This window comes from Gracilinanus agilis, chromosome 6, assembly GCF_016433145.1.
Source record: "Gracilinanus agilis isolate LMUSP501 chromosome 6, AgileGrace, whole genome shotgun sequence".
Taxonomy (NCBI): domain Eukaryota; kingdom Metazoa; phylum Chordata; class Mammalia; order Didelphimorphia; family Didelphidae; genus Gracilinanus; species Gracilinanus agilis.
Genome location: NC_058135.1, coordinates 47,163,146 through 47,185,586, shown reverse-complemented (window position 1 = coordinate 47,185,586; position 22,441 = coordinate 47,163,146). Strand labels below are relative to the sequence as shown.

Below are 22,441 nucleotides of genomic sequence, written 5' to 3'. Positions count from 1 at the left end.
TTCTAGCATATCATTCATTATGCCATTAATCCCCTCCCGTCATTCAAAATACATCTACCTCCTTTTACTGAACAAACCTCAAGCTAATAACAACATGGAGGAGACATGAAAGAAATATTACTTTTCACAAAGACTAGTTAACATGCATGAAAAAATATTCCCAAAGATAAAGGTGAAGCTGCTGTTGTGAATACATGGTGTTCAAAAATATACTTAGTTTTATATGGAACAGATGTTAGTATGATACCAAGGGTAGCTGAGAGCCACATTGCCTTTTTTTCCATCCCAAACTGCCAAAATATACTCATAATTACAGAAAATGCTTTTGTTTAGCAGGATTTTGTTGTGGTACAGAACGGTATTATAAGTCCAAATGGAATAGTGGGTAAGGTATGAGCTGTAATTCCTCTCCTGATCTGTTAGGCAGTTAGGGTTCATAAATACACACTATAAATAAATTCATAAATTCCACTAAATGGAGATACAATGGATAGAGGAGCGCTCTCCTCTGCCCCTGGTTATTGGGCCTCTCTGGCTGCGGGGTCCTCATGGAGCTCTGGGTAGAGGACCACACAGCAGGTATGAAAGCTGCGTATTCACTGGTTCCGTTTTCCTTCCTGATAGGAGGGGCAATATCCTCCTCATCTCTCTTATGACTTTGTAGCAAATAACGTATGACTTTAGGCAGGGATCATGCTCTTTTCCAGTATGACATTAGTTGACCACAACCTTAATAACGACCATCCCACCATTTGAAAAGCCAGTAGAATATCAAGCTGCATTAATAAATTATTGTGGACAATTGATGGACACTCAATTCAATTCAGTGAGTACTGATTGCCTGTAAGGAAGGCAAGGTGCTAGATGGGGACTAGGGATTCAAAATAAAAAATGGGATAGTCCATGTCTTCAAGGAGTCTACAATCTATAGTCAGACTATTGTATTAAACTCTGGGGTTTTATTTTAAGAAAGTCATGAATAACCTAGAGAATATCCAGAGACAGAAAAGCATTATGAGATGCATTAAGAAAGCATATGAGAAAAGGAACATATGAAGAAATTGGGGACCTGTAGACTAGAAAGAAAAGAAAGAGATGATAGCTAACTTGTAATATTCAGAGGTATAACATATGCAGTGAGGATGTGGCAGAAGCTAGACAATCTAGATTACTCCTTAGGACAGAATATTGGGTGGGAGTTACAAAGAGACAGAAATTCAAGATGTAAGAACTCTAATCGTGAGAGCAGTCCAACAGTATGAAATCTGTCCTATTGGGTATTGAGTTCCCTAGTAGTTGTGGTATCAGAACCACAATTGTTAATGCCCCTCTCCCTGCAATTCATTTTATATTTATTTTGTAAATAGCCTACATTTTCTTGTTTATGAACACAATGAGTTACCCTTGAAAAGGAGTTCTTAATCTAGAATAATTGAACTTTTAAAAATGTTATTTTGGTAGCTATTTCAAAAATTAATTTCCTTGGTAATCATATGTATTTTTTTATCCTATTAAAATCAGTATTCTTAGATGGAGTTGCTAAAGTTCACCAGATTGCCAAAGAAGTCCAAGACACAACAATTAAGAGTCCTTGATCTACTATAATAAATCCTCAAGGGCAGAGAGAACCTCAATTTTGAATTCATATTACCATTTTGTAGCACAGAATAAATGCCCTTAATAAATTTAACCTGTTGGTTGCTGGTGGAATGATTAAAAGTTTGATCGTTTAAACAGTTGTAAAATAGATTTGTACATTGACTGGGAGGTTAAGATTATTTCATCACAAAGATCTGAGCCACTCTCATATTCTGCAGCCTTAAGCTTTGGCATAGACTGGTTTCACAAACTTAAATATAGCCGAGCTGATGGGAGGGCAGGGGAGGTTGGCTCTTTTCTCTGCCAAGTTCCATAGCTAGTGTCCTTTGAGACTGTGAAGGTGGAAATTGATTTCCTAAGTGTATACAACTGGAACCTATCCTAATGGCTCATGTTATTAGTCAATATGCAGAACAAACTTCTTATAACTTCTGCCATCGTCAGTGTATGTTCTGATTGGATTGCACAGCTTTTGGAAAAGTGAAAAGTTGCTAATTTGTATACTTGGGTGAGGCTGGGGGGATTTAAGCTTTCTCAACTAAAATTGTTTATCCAGGAATTTTTCTTCTAGGTATTGCAAGAAAAGCTAACATTTGTGGAGTGGAATTTTATTCAGCTTCTGACATATTTCATGACATGTATATAAATGGGTTTCAGAATTTTCTGCCTTGTGGTTTGTATTCATATAACCCATATCACAGTGCCTAGAGTATGCCCATAATGAATGTAAACATTCATTGCTTATTAAAATATTTGCCTTCATATTGTGGAATTTGTACATAACTTCTGGGAAAATAATTCTCTATTGAATAGCTTTCTTTTCCTTAATTCTCTTTCAGCTGCAGTATTGAAATATGAGAACAATGTTATGAACATCAGACAATTCAACTGCTCTCCTCATCCTTACTGGCTTCCAAATTTCATGGATGTCTTTACCTGGTCCTTGCCATTTGTTGGAGAAAAAGGTAGGTTAAGAAGTCTAGGAAAGTGGTCAAAGGGAGCAGAGTGGGGCATCATCAGGTCTCACTGCCAAGCACACAAAAGTGATACGAGTAATCATTGTGGCATTTCACCTGCACACAGTAATGACAAAGGGGAGTGTGTTAAACCACCAGTGCAGTTATTGAGTTGGAGTGTTGGGGAGGGGCAGAGAACTAAAAAGAAAGGGGAAATTTAGACAGTCTCTACGTTCAACTAGGAATAAGGCAAAAGAACTATAACTAGCTTTTCTGTTTTCAAAGTAATTGGTGGACATCTGTTTGCAGTGTCCTTTTATGCAATCATTTCAGAAAGGTTCAAATAGAGAAGGGGAAGCAGGAGCTCTCACTGGTTTTTGTTTTTAATAACAGTAACAATAACAATTTTTGTGTTAGCATCCTAGAAGACTAAGAACCAGACATTTCCATTAAAGTTACAAGGAGCATTAATGCATAAGCAAATCAAAAAAATAGAGATCTCTTCCACCAAGGGGCCAATACACAGAAGTTAAGGTTTTAAAAAAAAGAATAAAAAAAAATAGAGATCTGTTCCTAATTATCTCCATCTAGGTAGGAAATTGTAATGTTGATAGCAAGGCATACTTTCTTAAGCCAATATTTTTAATGGTAATTATGATCCCTATCCTAACTGCCCCATAGCATACCCACAGCCTTAGCTGTGAAATTGCTAGGCTGGGAGACCTGAGCTTGAGAAGACACATAAGCAAAAATCTAAAGAGATGAAGGGCCATAATTTTTTGCTCATTTTGAATTCATCCTTATTGTTTCTTCATCCCTAAGCAAATACAATAGGTCCCCAAAGCCCTAAAGCTTAAAAGCTGCACTAAGACTGTTGGAACACCTTGTTTAAGTGACACAACATAATTCATTTAAGGATATTCCAATAATATAGTAAAAAAATGCATCATTATAGAATTTAGAAAATCCCTCAAATGAAAGCTTAAACCATGGTGCTAGGAATTTTTTTCAGTAGCCTTTTTACTCCAGGTTTGAATCTTTTACCAATGACAATACTTGGATTATTAAAATTAAAAATAAATACATATTTTAGTAATATATAGCATATATTTCCAGTACCACAGGAAACTTGATTTCATCTCTCTCTTGAGATTGGATTCTAACATAATCATAAGCAGTTGCAGAAGATGTGGCATAGTAAAACTAAACACATATATCCTTCTGACTTACATACTACTTCACCATTTATTAAAGTTTTGGCCACTTACCAGTATTAGTATTCAATATCAATAGTTAAACCTCAGTTCAGAAACAAGGTTCATGACAAGAAGTAAAGAATTTTCAATTTTTATACATATGAGTGATCTTATTATTAACCCTTGGGCTTCTCTACCACTCAAAGCATGACTTACATTATTAATAAGTTTCTTCTCAAATGCCTGGATCCCATGGAGCAGCTAGGTATTTCAGTGAATTGAGAACCAGACCTAGGATGGGAGTTCCTGGGTTCAAGTCTGGCCTTGGACATTTCCTAGCCATGTGGTCCTGGGCAAGTCACTTAACCCCCATTGTTAAACCCTTACCGCTCTTCTGCCTTGGAACCAATACACAGTGTTGATTCTAAAATGGAAGGTGAGGGTTTAAAAAAAAATACTGGATCCCAATAAGAGAACTTGAAATACCTCTGGAGAGTGCAGAGTTTAAATACCACAAGTCTAATAAACTACATTTCTCATCACATAAGAATATTCTGTAATACTGCCTACAATATCACTTGTAAAAATTTTTTTTCAAGTTAAATTTTTGGATTTAGGTCTCATCTTTTAAATCAGATGTTATTTTCATTAATCACCTTCATTTCCTTTAAAAATAATGTTCTCTAAAAGTATTTCCCTTAAGTCCGTCAGCTTCACTGATCACCTACTCTGTGTCTAACACTCTGCTAGTAATGAGGGATATGGATGAAGTATGACTTTGGATTTCTATTTTATAGGAGTTTAACAATGTAGTTAATCCAGATATTACAGCATTGTATTAGTATATGATTTTCATAAAATTAAGATGGTTAGAAAATAAAAGATATCAGTATATTTTATAGATCAATTATTATGACTTTCAAAACACTCTTTTGGCTATATTTTTAAATTTTATATGTGTAAAATTTTATATGTGTACATATATCATATACCTACTTATTACATTGTTAGGTCCTAAAAGCACAGGCTGTAAAATCTTAATAAGTGGTAATTCAAAGTATCAACAACCATATGAGAAACAACTCCATATCCCTAATAATTAGATAAATGCAAATACCTTATACCCATTAGAATTGCAAAGATGATGAAAAAAAGAAAATCACAAAATTTTAAAGGAAAACAGACACTTTAATGCACTGTTAGTGGAATTAGGAATTGGCCTGGTTCAAGCATTCTGAAAAAAATTTAGAACTCTGACCCTAAAATAATTTAATTATATTTACAATTTGATACTCAAGGATGATACTAGTAGGCCTCAAGTGAACAAAGAAAGAAGAAAAGGAACTTTAAGTACAAAAATATGTATGGATGTTTTTTTTTAGTGACAACTCAAGTTCAGTGAAGGAGTCTATTAATTAGGGAAAAACTGATGAATATATGGTGTGTTAATCAAATGGACTACCACAAGATATTATAAATGAATGGTTTTAAGAATTTTTTTCTTGGTCATGTATTTTTTCAACAATTTTGGTTTTTTTTTTCTTTTTATTCAGTGAAGGAAAGGAAGTAGGAGGAAGAGAGAAAATGATATTTGTTAATATGGGGATGAGGGTAGGAATTGACCAGTTCTAAAATACAGGAGCTCAAGAACTGTACCATGTAGGCCAACCCATACCTTACCAAGAATCTCCTCAATGGCATTGCTGATGATAACTTTTCATCCAGCCTTTACAAAAAACACCCAGTCGAAATCCGATACCTTCCAATGAGACATTTAAAAAATATAGCCAGAAGATGATGGTAAAGAGGATAAGGTCATCATACTATGAAGAAGTTAGGAAAAGAAATAGTGATGTTTAGCCTAGAAGCAAGAAAATTTGGCATCGCCATGGAAAATAGAAGTTAGACCCACTCTATCAGTCCCTAGAAGGCAGAAATAGGAGGAAATTATAGTCCAATTTGGATTTTATTTAGGGAAAAAAATGCCTAATAATTGGAGCTATCCTAAATTAGAATTATCTTGCAAGGTACCAGACATCTGCTCCCAGGACTTTTTCAAAGAAAGACAGAATGATCCTTTGTCAGTAATGTTTTAGAGGATATTCTCAAATCAGTAAAGGTTTGATTATGTGGCCGCTTCTTTTATTAAATAATATTTTTACCATATTTTTTTCAAATTTTCAAAATCTAAATTTTCTCTCTCTTTCCTTCTCCATCCCCTTCCCTGAAATGGTAAGCAGTTAAACACATGTGATCAAATAAGACATATTTCCATTTTGGTCATGCTGTGAAAAAAGACTCATATAAAACAAACAAACAAAAAAACTCTATGTGGTTATTTCTGATTCTGAGGTTCTATAAATCTTGAATTTCCACAACTGATAGTTATTCAATGTTAGCATTACATTTTATTTCATGTGGTTTTAGAATTTCCTTAATAATGTGGATACATTTTGGCCAATATATGTGACACAAAATCTTTTTAATTTTCTTATTCTCATTTTAGAAAAATCCATTTTGAAGGAGAAAAAGATAAATTTCAGAAAATTGTTATGTATCAATGCAATAAGTATAAAGTTAATTTTAAGATTAGAGTGGGAAAAATAAGTCAAGTTTCCTTTTTGTTTACCTTTTCAGTGACAGAGATGCTGGTAAATGTGCTCAACATCTGTTCGGATGATGAGCTAGGGTCAGAAGAAGATGGATTTGATGGTAAGAGATTGGAGCCTTTGCTTACAGAGTGTGCCAGAGAGGTATTTTGGAATTGTGTTGCCCACGAAATAGGTTCCTAGAGTATGGATTTGGTATAAGTTGTGACATCATCCCGAGTATGAAATATACAAGTTTCATCAGAGTCAATTAAAGGTGCAAGAAACTTCATTCTTCTATCTTTCTGTCTAAATGATTTTTTAAAATTTTAATTCAAAAAGTAAAAACCTTTCACTATATTTTCCCATGCTATATTGGTAAACACTATATCATTACTTTGTGTAAGGTAATCATATCATATTTTTCTATACCATATATACTTTTGCCATTTACTAGGTCAGATGATACTTTGAGATTAAGTTTTAAAAATATTCTCTTGTATTACTATGAACTTGATGATCATGAACATTTCTACATTCAAAGAAAGTCTTAAAAGTATTTCCACATTATCTTGGGCAAAGTTATTGCTGAAAGGTAAACAATGTAATAAGCATTTTACTTGTAGCTCTTCAGGTTAGATAATATGTTTTTTAACCCTTTATTTTGGCTCTGTGAAGGGAACAGTCATATTAGGTGATACAGGGGCTAGAGTGATGGACAAGAGTTGGGAAGACCCAGGTTCAAATTTAACCTCAGACACATCTTTCTGGCTCCATTTCTTCACCTCTAAAGTGAAGACGGTAATAGCACCTACCTTCTGAAGTTGATGTGGGGGAAAAATGAGATGATGTTTGTAAAGTATTTTGCAGACTTCAAAGTGCTATGTTAAATGTTTTCTATTATTGTAATTCCTAAATTTTTCATTTAATAATTTTACTTGTTATTTTTAAATACTAAGCCAATTGATTGGGAAAGCAGACTTCTTTGTCAACAATCAAATGTTAAATGTTTTATTTTTCCTTGTGATAGAATAATTATCCTCAAAAAGAAAAAAAAACTTTTTCATAAGAGGGATATAGTAGTACAAGGACATGCTAGGAAAGAAGTCATTTCTGCATCTTCTAAAAATACCTCCAGAGTATCTGAGAAATTTTGGGGTACAGACCTGAGATTTCATCAGTTTGTATATGAGCAACTTTTTCAATCCTTAGAGCATTTAAATCAGAGATTCTTAAATCCTAGACCCATAACCAGAATAATATTCCTAAATGAAGAAAATAAAATTCATAGATTGATAAAGGAAACTAGCTACATTTAAATAGAATTATCAAATTATTTAAGAAAAAAATTCACCAGTACTGGTGAAATTCCCTCACTTTACAGAGGATTAAAGTGATATCTAATTCCTAACCCATTGTTCATTTTCTCATTTACCTTGTCATTTAACCTGTGCAAAAGTTTGCCCGAGTTTCCTCATCTGTAAAATGAGGGTTGTTGTGAAATTCAAATGAGATAGTATTTGTAAAGCACATAGCACAGTGCCTGACATAGAGTAAGAGCTATATAAATGTTAGTTGTTAATTATTACTATTATTTCTGTTTCATAGAAAAGAATGAAGTAACTTCTCTTCAGGAATGAAATTAAAATAGGTGTTCATTTTTTCCAGATGTTGTTATTGTTTTTAATTCTTGAGAAGTCAGGGACTTCATTTTGATACATGTAAATTTTGAGCTGTAACAAACAAACCTTAGAGACCATCTCGTCCCACCCCTTCATTTTACAGATAAATATACTAATGCCCTGGGAGGATAGATGATTGGACCAAGATCAAATAGCTAGTATTGAGTCAGACTTAATATTTGAACAGAGGCCTTCCAAACTCTAAGACTGACCCCCATCTGCTCTTTTGCTTTATCTGTCATTGGGGAAAAAAACAAATTTTATGAGAAAAAATCAAGGAGTGTTTCTTAGTGAGTTAAACATTTGATGATGAGACTGAGAAGAATGAATAGATTATTAAGGCAAAGAGCAATTAAAGTGAACAAAATAGCATAGTTAAAAAAAGTTATGTAGAAGTCAAAGAAAAGACTTTCCTCTCTCTTCTGAATTGTGTGACTTAAAGCACTGGTCTCTCTATCGACTTTCTTCAAGGACACACACAGAAAGAAGCATGCCTTTATACCCCAGGTGTGTTGATGTAAAAATGCACACTTATGCATGGAATTAGACTATCCTACTCAAGCAGTTTTAAATTTAAATTGGTTTTAAAGTCATTCTATCCTTTTTTTCTCTTTTTATGGTTTTTCTCCCACGCACTCATATCCCACACACCATAAGTGCATAACAGAAAGAGGAGGGATACAGAAGTGAAGGAAGCAATGCAGTGGGATTGGCATGGGCCAAAGATAACTGGTGGAGTACGGGGCTGTAGAGGATGGGAGAAGGAAATTCCAGTTACTAATTTCCTTGTAAAAGAAAAGGATTCATTGGATTCTTTCATTCTGAAGACATGGTTAGTTTCTTGCAGTATTCCTTTTTTAACTGATAAAGTCGGCTTTATCAGTTAAAATGTCTAGCCCACCCAGATTCCTCTACTGAAAGAGATGTTGAAAAACTTGATCATCAAATTTTTCCTTTATAAAGTTAATTTTCCTTCATGTTTCAACTAAATTGTGACAAATCCTTTAATCATTATGTTTGAGAACTTTATATTATTATCAATGAATCTCTCTCTTCAGTATCCAATTTTTATTTATTCTTTGTTGCATGTTTTCCTTTTTTGGAGTTTGGAAAATGGAAAGATAGTCTGGTTTCCATTTCTGTTCTTATTAACTGAAATTTTTGGAAGAAAGTTTGAATATAAGTATATACAATTCATTTAGCTGTTAATCCCCATTAATGATGAGAAGACTTACTAGACACCAGGAATTAGTAAGTAAACCTAAAGGGAATAAAACCTAATAAGTACCAAATTAATAGCATAGCAAAGTATCCTTCTTTATTCCATGCCCCAATGAAGAATTTTTTGATAGCAGAGAGCATTTAAAGGCCTAAAGGTAGACATCACAATCCTGCCAGCCATATTTTCAATCAATAGAAATATTTCTTAACTCGAAAGGTGATTTTTTTTAACCCACTAAGTTCTTTCAGAATTCTCAGTCTGAGCTCTTCTGTGGCCAACGTGGCCACTCTTTGGTTCTCTAGTACCTGGCAACCCAAGCTTACAAGAGAAAGTTTGAAACAATAGAAATCATGCATTAAGAGTAATGGGAAAAATAGAACCAATAAACCTGAAGGCTTAACATTTTTTTTGTGGTTTCATCTAAAAAAAGCATCCACACTAGAACCATTCCCATCCTATTTTTTTATCTTTACCCACACTAGCCAATGAAGATATTAACATTCTACCTAGAATCAGAGCAGATTTTTGATCCTGTGGAAACTTCTAAATTATAAATACCAATAAAATTGGTTCCTGTGATCAAATTTGAATTTATAAATAATTCATACAACCCATAAAAGAATCTATTGCATTCCTTGAGCTTCTCCATCTTTCTTTCTCCTCCTTCTCCCCCTCTCTTTTTCCCTCTCTGTTTTTTAGACATGAAACTAAAAGGAACTATAATGGGTTTTAGTGGGAATAAAGTGGAATTTTCAGAAATAGGTGTCAATACTGTCCAGTTATTTTCTTTGCTACAGCAAATTGCTTTGTCATGAAAAATATTTGACAGACCTATTGAACAGCTTTTTGGCAACCTTTGCTATTTGCAAAGGTAATGAAGGGTCAAGAGCATAATGAATCACCTAAAATGGTTTAGAATTCTTTTTCTGTACTCCAACCACCATTTCTACATTATGAGTTGTAACATGCAAACAGAAGGAAAATAAATAAATGAGAAAGTTTTCCTTGGTTAGTCAGCATGATGCCCTGAGAACCCGGAAATGTCAGTTTTTGCTTTGAAACTTCAGTAATTGATCAGCTGTTTATTCTGGGCAATGGGGCTAATTCTCAATGCTGAAAGATAATGATAACTGATTAATTGAAAAGGAGGGAGAATAGTCATCCTTGAGAGGCTTTTCAATGCAACAGAAAAACATATAAACTTTTCTATGGAGAGAGCATCAAATAGCTCGAGGTCTTCATGAACCACAAAAATATAGACCTGTCTGATATCATAATAAAAACATAGTGTCAGATTCAACAAATTTAGGGTTAGTTTAATGGTCAATGTCTTTGGTAATTAGCTCTAAAATATAGCAGAAATATTTCACAATTTTATACAGGGTTTGGTTAAAATATATCAGTAATAATATTATTGTGACATACAATTAACCAGGAAAATGTCATGAAACTAAATTGTATGAACAATAGTTATGATTCTCAGGAATGATAAATGATTCTTCCTAACATTTTCTTAAGAATTTTTTTTAAACCCTTACTTTCTATCTTGGAATCAATACTGTGTATTGGTTCCAAGGCAGAAGAGTAGCAAGGGCTAGGCAATGGGGGTTAAGTGACTTGTCCAGGGTCACACAGCTAGGAAGTGTCTAAGGCTAGATTTGAACCTAGGACCTCCCATCTCTGGGCCTGACTCTCAATCCACTGAGCTACCCAGCTGCCCCTAAGATTTTTTTTTAAAAAAGCCTCCTTTCCTATAATTTGTATGCCCCATTCTTTCTGTCTGTCTAAAGAAAGTGGAATCCTCAAGAAGAGTACTTAAAGGATGAAATAGTGCCTGTGTTGAAATCTTCAAGGAAATAAAAAGTTACTTTAATCCTGAAGAATAAAGGTCAATAGGGAAATAACTGCTTTGACCAAAATATTTTCCAAAAGTCTTAGTATACTTTTAAACTAAAGATTTAAAACTTCCCAAAACCTTTAGGGACTACATGTACTTGAACAGCCCCTTTTATTTGGAATGTACAACATAGGAGTTTCTCATATTTGATAAATATTATAGAAGAGGCATACTAAAGAAATTTAAATTATTAAAAAAAAAAAAAAAAAACTAGGGAAAGCTAGGCGGCTCATTGGATTGAGAGCAAGGCCTAAAGATTGAACCCAAGTCCTGGGTTCAAATCTGTTCTCAGACACTTCCTAGCTATGAGGCCCTAGGTAGGTTACTTAACCACCCATTGCTTAGCCCTTACTCTTCCTCTGCACTGAAACCAATACACAGTATTGATCCTAACATTTAGGGAAAGCATATAGAAAGAAATACCAAGGAAAGCAATTGAATGATTTGTAAATAGCAAACAAGTTTAAATTGTTAAATTTAGAGTAATTTCTCTTGATCTTAGCCTCATGAGGACAAGAACCAATAAACTACAATAATTTCAAAGGTGTCCCCACCTCTTTTTCACTCTTCCCTCCCTCTCTCTGTCTCTCTCTGACTCTCTGTCTCTATCTCTCTCTTTCTCTTTCACTCTGTCTGTCTCTCTCTTGCTCTGTCTCTATTTCTTCTCTCCTCTCTTCTTTTTTTTTCTCTCTCTCTCTTTCTTTTTCTCTTTCTCTCTTACACACACTTCCTATGGGATATTGAATTTGAAGTCTGAGGCCTGAATTTCAATCCCATCCCAATCATTTTCCTACTGCGTGGCCCTGGGCAAGTCACTTAACTTTGCTTGGCCTCTATTTCCTCATCCTATGAGACAGTTGGACTAAATGATCTTGAGACATCTTCAAACTCAAAATATTCACTTGAACCTTTTCTCTGAGGATGGCCAAAGGTTCTGCCTTTTCCAAGATTGTCTAGAAGAACAAATTCAGGAAATAAATACTTCTCATGATATCCTGAAATTTCTGTATCTCCATTTCCTTTAGCCGCCTGAGCTGGGTATGAATCACTGATACAGGACTGGTTCAGTGGCCCTATGTACACTTTGCCTTCTGTGTTAAAATTAGAGTCTGAAGCGAATTAGCGTGGAATGCTTTGGAATGTCTTTTATTGGACATTTCTAAGAAGAGAAAAATTAAGACCATTCTACACAGGTGGCTCTCTAAATCCTTCAGCATGAGAAAATGTAGACATCTACAAAGCCTAATAGATGTTTATCCTAATTTTCAACTGTCTGAAGCTTTAAAGGATCATCTCGTGCAATACTATCATTTTTGTAGGTGAAGAAACAAAGCCTAGTAAATTTAAAACTTAAGCCCAAGTTTAGCAGAGTGGTGCAGCCTGATCTTGTCCTTTCTTTTTTTTTTTTTAAAACCGTTTCCTTGCATCTTAGAATCAATGTTGTGTATTGGTTCCAAGGCAGAAAAGCAGTAAGTGCTAGGCAATGGGGGTCCAGTGACTTGGTCACACAGCTAGGAAGGGTCTGAGGTCAAATTTGAATCCAGAACCTCCTGCCTCTAGGCCTGACTGTCAATCCACTGAGCCATCTAGCTGCCCCCTTCATGGTTTCTAGTAAATGTTTTTTTCTAACTCCACAGTGGTAAGAAAAGTAGTAGAGATTATTGAGAGGTAAATTGTCCCTTATCATCAGTGGTAGTTTAAGTATGGCTTTGGACACTGGTGGATTATGATGTAGGATCTCTCTAGGCTTTATGTTCATGACTTTGAAAAGATAATGCTGGGGGAAGCTAGACGGCTTAGTGCATTGAGAGCTAGGCCCAGAGATGGGAGGACCTGGGTTCAAATTTGACCTCAGTTACTTTCTTTCTCTGTGACCCTAGACAAGTCACTTAATCCCCATTGCCTAGCCTTTACTGTTCTTCATCTTGAAATCAATATCCAGTATTGATTCTAAGATCAAAGGCAAGGGTTTTGAAAAATAAATAAAAGGGTATTTCTGTCTGTCAGATGACATGAGCAAAACTTATTTATTCATTTATTTATTTATTTATCTGGTCTTTTTAAAGTTTTTTTTTAATTTTAAATTTTAATTTTCAAATTAAATTTTTAAATTTTAATTTTTTTGAATTTAAAATTAAAATTTTATTTAATTGATTAAATAAGAAAATTTTTTCAATGGTTACATGATTCATGTTCTTTTTTCCCCTCCTCTCACCCCCTTCCCATAGCCAACATTCGATTCCACTGGGTTTTCCATGACATGAGAAAAATTAATGAGTTTTTAGACCATTATCTGAGGAATAGGCATCCTAAACCTTCTGAAGCCCAAAGCGGGAAAGTTGAAAGACAGTGTTTTTCCTCCTTCTAACTATACAAAGATCCAACACCATCCTCTGCCAGTACTTTGCCTTCTCTATAGCCACATCCTTACTTCCTCAGAGTTGTTGGAGCTAGGATTATATTATGGCAACAATCATTGCAGTAAAGTGTTGAACATTTTTTTCAATGGATACGTGTTTTCTAGGGAAACAGTCATTTTCAGAGTACTCATCCCTTCCTCTCTTAGCTGCAGCAAGACCCAAGTGCCCCTTCTACCCAGATTATTTTATTAAGTCAAGTCAAATCAACAGGCATTTATTAGTACCTCTTATGTGCCAGGCACTGTGTTAAGTATTGAGGATACTGAGAAGGCAAAAAAAAAAAAACCCAAACAGTGCCCATTCTTAAGTTTACAGACTTATGGACGGACAACATGTAACCAGCTCTGTTTTGTTGTTGTTCAGTCCTGTTTGGCTCTGTGGCCATGTGGACTACCTGTCCATGATGTTTTTCTCGGCAAGGATACTGGCGTCATGCTGCCATTTTATTATTAAGTTTTATGTAGTCACAGATGGGTAGTGTCTTGCTCGGTGTCATACTGCTAGAAAGTGTCTGAGGTCAGATTTGAACTCTGGTCCTTCTAGTCTTTCTGACTTCAGGTCCAGTGTTTTTATCCATGAGCTGCCTACCTAGATGTCCCAACAAGTATGTAGAAACAAGATATTTACAGGATAAATTGGGCATAATCTCAAAGGGAAGGAACTAGCATCAAAGAGGATCAGGAAAGTCTTCTTTCAGAAGGTAAGATCTTAGCTGGGTCTTAATGGAATCTAAGAGTGGAGAGGCAAGGAAGGAGAGACAAGGGATATAGCCAATGAAAGTCTTGTCTATGGATCATATAGTATATGGAGGGAAATAAGGTGTAAGAATATTGGAAAGGTAAGAAAATATATTGTGAAGGGTTTTAAAAGCCATATCTCCAGTGGCAGGAATGAAGATATAAAGGAGCATTATGTCTACCCTCAAAAAATTTACAATCTAATTGGTAAAATGAAATTGTAGGATTATCCTAGCATCAGAGAGCTGGAATCAGAAGGGACCTTGCAGAGCATTTAGATGTCTTCACAGATGAGGACACGGAGCCCCAAAGAGTTAAAGTGACTTGCCCAAGGTCACACCAGGAGTCAGTGAACTTGCACACGAAAACTTTATTTTATATATATATTATATTATGCTATATTATATTATGCTATATAATAATGCTAGTGACATTTATATTAGTATTTTAAGAACAATTACATTTTCTCATTTGTGCCTCATGAGTACTCTTGGAAGTAGTTACTGAACTGTCCCCATTTAGACAGATAAGGAAACTAGTAACAAAAAATAAAAGATAATTTATAATTAAACGCTTCATATGAGTAATGTAGACAGTAAGTTATATAGGAGTTCAAAGTAACAATAGTACCAGGAGGCATAATTATCAATGATAAAGAGGACAAAAGTAAATATTTCAGATGATAGAACAACCATTAAGCATATTCACAGAAATGACAATTAGTAAAACTTCAAGCCAAAGATAAAATGATGATGATGGTTTATATCAATGATTCACAAAGTGAGTACTACCGTGCCCTGGTGGGTGCTGCAGTGATCCAGGGAGGCGGTGATGGCCACAGGTGCGTTTATCTTTCCTATTAATTGCTATTAAAATTAAAAAAAATTAATTTCCAGGGGGCTAAGTAGTATTTTTTCTGGAAAGGGGACAGTAGGCCAAAAAAGTTTGGGAACCAATGGTTTATATCATTCATATATGTGTATATATATACATATATATATATATGCTTTAAAGTTTGCTAATATCTTTCATCCTTATAACAAACCTATGTGATTGGTGCTTTTATCACATTTTACAAATGAAGAAACTGAGGCAGATGAGGCTAAGCATGTGCCTCAGGTCACACAGCTAGCATGTGTTGAGGGCATTGAACTAAAGCCTTCCTGACTCCAGGTCTAGTCTTAAATCCACTGTAATACTTCTGTTGGGAAATAGTTTTTTGAAAATTGGAAAGGTTGACTGAGGCCAGTTTATGAAGGGGTTTACATGTTTGACTAAGAAAAGATGATTATCCTGTGGTCAGTGGGATCATTGGACCTGAGAGTGACATAATGAAAAGAGTGATTTAGATCAGTAATAAGGAACAAGTAAGAGGAATACAGTAAGGAAAAGCAATTGCAAAGGGAACATTTTGGAGTCAACTGGGGCCTCAAGAAATATGGTGAATGGAAAGAAAGAGATGGATAGTAGCAACAGCTGGAGTCAAATTTGGAATCAAGAGATCACCTTTCTAATCCTAGCTCTGAGACCTTCTAGCTATGTGTATGCATGAGCCACTTAATTTCTTTTTTATTCCACCTTCTTTTATAAAATGAATGAATGAGATTAGCTGATCCCTATACTCCCATACATCACACAGTCCTCTGATCTTATTGGATAAAACAAGGATTAAAAGATGATTGAAGTTTCAAGCTTTAGTGACTGAGAAAATGACAGTATCAACAAATGTAATTATTATAATCATAGGTATGTGGAATTATATTAATCACATAGTAGTAGATATACAGATATATACTATTATATAATTGCTGATAAGACTTAGGCCACCATTTTTATCCAATAATCAAAGAAATAGGGTTACCAGGGAGCTTATCTTCTTCTTAAGACAGGGTCCTTAATCTGGAGTCTACAGACCCCCAAAAGGTCTATAGATGTGTTTCACTTAATCCTTGAACTAGAATATAAAAATTCCTTTTTTATTTTTACTAACCTATAACTGAAACAAATAATTTCCTTCGTTTATGATTATAGATAAATAACTTCATTCTGAGACTTCACCCCACTGCCAAAGGGATCCCTGACACAAAAAAAGTTCTAGAGAGAGACAGAATTTAACACTCAAATATGCTCTAAGAGAAATAGATATTTTGCTTTAATTGTAAACCTGGTCATATGAAAACGAGTTGTTAATTTATATGCTTTGATTTGCTGGAGGACCTTTGAGGGTTGTTGTTTTTTAAATATTCCTTTTGAAAGAGTAGGATTCACATTGTATTATCCTCACTATGAAAACTGTAAATAGAAAAAGCATGGAAGACAACATTGTCTTAATAGACCCAAGAAGTTTCAGGGGCTCCGGAATCTAGTGTGAATTATCTTTCCATTATATCTGGTTTGAATTTCTTCATTAACAAAGATCTAAGTATGTATTTGAGGTCATTTTAAAATTGCAAGTGAATCCTTAGATTATTCCTCAGTTATTCTAGTTAGAGGTTTTTCTATACTCTTTGAATTCCTCCTCAATTACTTAATTACTTCAATAACCAATGTGATGCAAAAGAGATTTTGTTTTTCTTTCTTTTTTTTTCTTTGCACAAACTTATCAAAGAGCGTGATGTTCAAACCTTCTCTAGTGTATTATGCAATTCACATATAACACGTATAACCTAGCAACAGACTTCAGTACCTCCACTATCCAGCATGCATCCTGAATGCAATGATATTTTAATTAGCTGCATGTCAGGTCTAAGACATTTGACTACCGTAATTAAAAACCTTTTAAGTCAGTAATTAAAACGATGCAGAAATACAATAGACAATTTGACACAAAAGCCCCCTTTTTTGTGTTTTTATGACACTATTATGATTCAGTACAAATACATTTTTTAATTACTAGGCATAATTGCCACCACATTTTGAAGCGCCTCAAAATTGAAAGACCAAACTGAAATTTTTGTCATTGAAACAAGTGTGTGTGTGTGTGTGTGTGTGTGTGTGCGAGCGCGCGTGTGCTTTGTATACAAACTCATTAGTTGGATAATGTCCAAAATGGGCCATATCTTGATGTGAACCTTACATCAACAGGGTTATTCCTCTGTCATATACTGCTGTGTGACTCTGGACAAGTCACTTACTTATTCGTTACTTCTGGGCAAATCTCTAAGATGATAAATTGCAAAATCTATATTGATAGAATAAGTTTCCTAATCAGGATCTCTCTACCTTAATGAAATCAGAGGTACTAACTCAAAACTGTGTGTGTGTGTGTGTGTGTGTGTGTGTGTGTGTGTGTGTGTTTGCTGGCTAATGTCCAAAATTAGCTAGATGTTGACATTCATTATAAATGAAAACAGTGGGAAACACAAATGGGAGATAAAAATGGCAATTTTGAATTGCCTCTTTCTGGATTAGGTGTCTCAAGACTGACAAACAGGGCACAGAAAGACCCTTTACTATTCTGATTCCAGATGCCATGGTACAGTTCTGCTAACTCCCCACAGGCTAGAGATCGATTTCTTTCTTTTGTGTTCCATGTCCAGAATATCTAAGCCGTATTTTCCCCAATGACCACTGCTTCCAAATCTCTCTTTTGAATTTCATCATTTGATTCACCAGATCATTGTAGTAGTGTGACAGGGTAAGCCTAGAACTAAGTTCTTATTCCATACAAGTGGGGTCTCCCCCTGAAGGCAAGATCTAATTTTTTCAAGAAAGACTAGTCATGAAGACTGTGGGGAGCCATTGGCAGAGGAGAGGGAGGGAACCACAAGGGCTCATCATAGATCCAGTATACCAAACCCAACTCTTTTAGTAACCTCCTCTGTCCCTGCCTCTGTCCCTTCCAGATGCCAGTTGGTAACCATTCATTTTATGCGGCCAAGTATGCACAATTTACCCTCTTAGCCAACTCAAAAGGGGAAAAGTGTGGTTCCCATTTGGGACATCTAATTGATTTTATTGGGTTTTCAAAAGTAAGTCCTTCATACCCTCCCCAAGTAATTGAACTCAAGAGGATCTCCAAATTGGCTCTATTAGACCATTTTTTCCCTATGATTCTTGGGGATGCTGTTTAAACTTCTGCCCCAGTGTCCCCAGTTGATTGGCACTGAAAGCCTACTTTCCTGTCCCTTTAGGGAAGGAAATTATTCTAAGCCAGGACTGGGGTGGACTTGGAGACTGTAATAATAGCATAGGTCAGAGGCATTTGGGGATGATTCCGAATTTTCATGCTCTCTCCTGCTCCCATTCTCTTCCCTTAGAGCTTTTTTTTTTTTTTTTTTTTTTAAATTTTTAAACCCTTAACTTCTGTGTATTGACTTATAGGTGGAAGATTAGTAAGGGTGGGCAATGGGGGTCAAGTGACTTGCCCAGGGTCACACAGCTGGGAAGTGGCTGAGGCCGTGTTTGAACCTAGGACCTCCTGTCTCTAGGCCTGACTCTCACTCCACTGAGCTACCCAGCTGCCCCTTCCCTTAGAGCTTTGATCTCAATGGGATTTAACATATTTTCCAGAAAAATCTCTTAGTACTTTCCATCAATGACTTACTTGTTCCTGCCCCTATTTCTATCACCCCTTTCACTCGTATTATAAGCAAGTTCATCAGCTAGCTGCCTTTTGTAGCAGTCCAGAAAAACCAAGAACTCAATCTCTTTTTGCTGAATGCATTGGACAAGTTTACTTTCATATTCTTTATGCTGACAATTCAGCTTCTCTGGGCTGTTAGTGATAATATTCTCCCTAATAACATCAGGAATGTTCTCCCTGGTGCTATCTTTATCTTCCAGGCCAATTTCCTTTAGCATTCACTGATCTGATAGCTTCCAATTTATGTAGCAGAATCACTGAATACATATCTGCACACTTAATAGTATTATTCGTTTCTCACAAATTTACCATTAAGCTAAAGGAGAGATGATGAAATAGTCTCTAGAAAAGACCATTGCCCTGGAAGTCTAGGTAGTAAAAACAGTCTATGAATTAACATAATCAGAGAACAAGACATACATAATGATTTTTTTTTCATTTTTCATGTAGATGATAAGGTGAACTAAGGGTCTCAGTTTAAAAAAAATGATCTGTGTGTGTTATGAGTATAGTTAATAATTTACCACTTACAGAGTATAAAGTTATAATGAATATATATTTTTTAAGTATTTATAAAGTTTTTTCATTTTACATAGAATCCTTTGAAGAACAAATATTTGGTCTCCAATGATATAGAGTACAAAGGTCAGACAGAAAAGTTTAATGAATACTTAGAGAATATGAATTATGTTTAATTATTTGAGATGCCAGGATCTATTTTATTTTTTCCTAAAATATTTTTTTTGAATTTCTTAATTCCCTCCCATTTTACCAACTACAATTTTCCCAAGATTATTTTTTAAACTTTATCTTCTATCTTAGAATCAATACTAAATATTGGTTCCAAGACAGAAGAGGCAACTGGCATTAAGTGACTGGCCCAGGGTCACACAGCTAGGAAATATCAGATTTGAACACAGGATCTCTTGTCTCCAGGAATGGCTCTCTACCCCTTGAGCCTCCTAGCTTCCTTGCCCAGATTATATTAATCCTCAAGAACGCCATCAATATTGTATCCAAATTTTCTGTAGTCTCAAAATTCTTTGAATGATTTTGACCTAACTAAACACAATTCTTAACAGTTCCTAAGGAATCAATTGCTACTAGTTTAGAAAGCTGCATTAATTCTTTTTTAAAACCCTTGCCTTGGGGGCAGTTGGGTAGCTCAGTGGATTGAGAGCCAGGTCTAGAGACAGGAAGTCCTAGGTTCAAATCTGGCCTCAGCCACTTCCTAGCTGTGTGACTCTGGGCAAGTCATTTAATTCCCATTGCCTACCCTTACCACTCTTCTGCCTTGGAGCCAAAACAAAACAAACAAAAAAAAGGAAATTGGAGTTAAGTGACTTGCCCTAGGTCACATAGCCAAGTCTTATCTAAGATCAGATATGAATCCAGGACCTCCCATCTCCAGACTTGACTATCTATTCACTAAGCCACCTAGGTTCCGGGTTATATTAATTCTTTAAGGCTACTTCTATGTGGGTACTAAATGGTACTCTGGTAGTTCCCCCAAATTTAATGTTCTTTTGCTTCATACTTGGTACTTATGAGATACTTAATCACAAAGGATAATTCTGTGTTGGAACAACACCTGTCCATTTGTTTTTCTGTGTTGAGTTAAGCATTAGTGTCCTCACTATAATTTCATCCTAATGCTCTCTTCATTTTTGAGAATTTCTGTTTAACATGACAGCATGGTGCTACGCAGAAATAGGTACTTAATATATGTTTCTGGAGACATTCCTTCCCAATCTATTCAGATTGGCATGAGAAATCCAACCAAATACAAGGTAGAATTATTGCTCCTTTTACAAAATTTTCAAGAAAAATGGAAGAGTTTTATAGTTTTAATGAATTTACAGAAATTATTTCTCCCTTCATTGGTGCTTCTCCAATGTGTACCTGTAACCTTGATACTTGCTATTATGAAAGATTAAAATCAAAGTAGATTTTCATAAACTATCCATTCCTTTTTGATTAACATAAGAAAAAAATGAAGCAGGAAAATGCACTTTAATTGGCATGGAGATTTTTAAACTTCTCATTAAAACTTTGAAATCAAACGTGAATTCATTAAGGTTCTCCTAATGTTCACTTTATAAGAAGTAGAATGATGGGGTCCATTGAGAGCCAGCTTTCAAAAAATGAAGACTCAATTCAAGCCTCACCTTTTCCACATACTGTCTTATCTGTCCTGGGCCTGGCACCTAATCCCTCTGTGCTCCCAGGCATCTTTGAAAGACTAAAAATTGCCATCTTCAGAGGGATTTCCCCACGAGTAGTTCCTTTCTTCAGTGAAATCAATGTGGGCCAAAATGAGCAAGAGAAGTTCCCTTTAGAGCAAATCACCAGTCTTCAAGTTTAGGCCTGTTGAACTGATAGAAGAAAATTTTATTCAGAGGAGATCTAATTAGAAATTGAAGTTTAGCATAGCTTCTTACCAAAGACCATGATAATTAAGGAATGGAAATAACTAAACATTTATCCGATATAGATTGTGTTTATAAGTAGTTGTTTGCCTATTAGACTGGGAGCTCCCTGTGGGTAGGGACTGAGATTGTTTGTTTGTTTTTTTCCTGTTTGTCTTGTTTTTTTCCTTTCTTTGAATCCCCAACCCAAAGCACAGGGCTGCACATAGTAATTATTTAATCCAGTCATTTTGGTTTGTCTTCACTTGACATATACATGATATACATGTATGTAGGCTTAAGATATCCTACGTGAAGGATTTCATAAAATTTTATATGTAAAGAGAATTAGGGGAGGGGGGAAAGGATACTTGAAGCTTGATCCTGTTGCTCTTTGAGGTCTATTTCATAAGACTGTCCTAGGGAAAGCCTTCTGGTCATTGCATTATGCCCTAAAGAGACCAGCCAGCCATACCCAAGGGGCCACCTTACAAAGCAATGAGCTCCTGCCACTCTGAAGGACCAGAACTGAATGGCCACCAGGGGCAGATCCTGGAGTCCTCCAGAACCAGAACTTGGGTTTCTGATTCTTAGTTGCTGAAAGATTAAGGAGTGAAGCTGGAAAGTGTAAGGTTATTTTCCCCTCCCACCATGGTATAGCATAATCATCTCTGTGAGAGACAGATACACTGGCACAATTGAATGTAATAGACTTCTGTTCTAGCAGCAGTGCAAGGATCCAGGACAATTCGGAGGGACTTAGGAGAACGAACGCTATCCACATCCAGAGAAAGAACCGTGGGAGCAGAAACCCAGAAGAAAAACATTTCCTTGATCACATGGTTCGATGGGGATATCGTTGGGGATGTAGACTCTAAACGATCACTCTACTGCAAATATTAATAATAGGGAAATAGATCTTGATCAATGACACATGCAACACCCAGGGGAATTGCACATTGGCTCTGGGAGAGGGGGTGTGGGAGGAGGGGAGAGAAAGAACATGAATCATGAAACCATGGGGAAATGTTCTAAATTAATTAATTAAGTAAATAAACTCAAACTTCCAAAAAATAATCATCTCTGTGAGTTGGGGAAGTGGAAACATTTGTAAAGGAACTTATGCTAAGCTAGTCTCGAGTGTAGAGGCC

The 22,441-nt window shown here is 35.5% G+C and overlaps 1 protein-coding gene across 1 annotated transcript in view; it reads left to right on the top strand.

Annotated features, from left to right (window-relative positions):
• Nucleotides 1-22,441, top strand: part of PPP3CA (protein phosphatase 3 catalytic subunit alpha) — a 242,692-nt gene that overhangs the window by 202,781 nt on the left and 17,470 nt on the right. The window contains exons 9-10 of the mRNA XM_044681627.1: nt 2,439-2,564; nt 6,389-6,463. Coding sequence (XP_044537562.1) covers nt 2,439-2,564; nt 6,389-6,463 — 201 coding nt within the window. The remainder of the gene's footprint in view (nt 1-2,438; nt 2,565-6,388; nt 6,464-22,441) is intronic.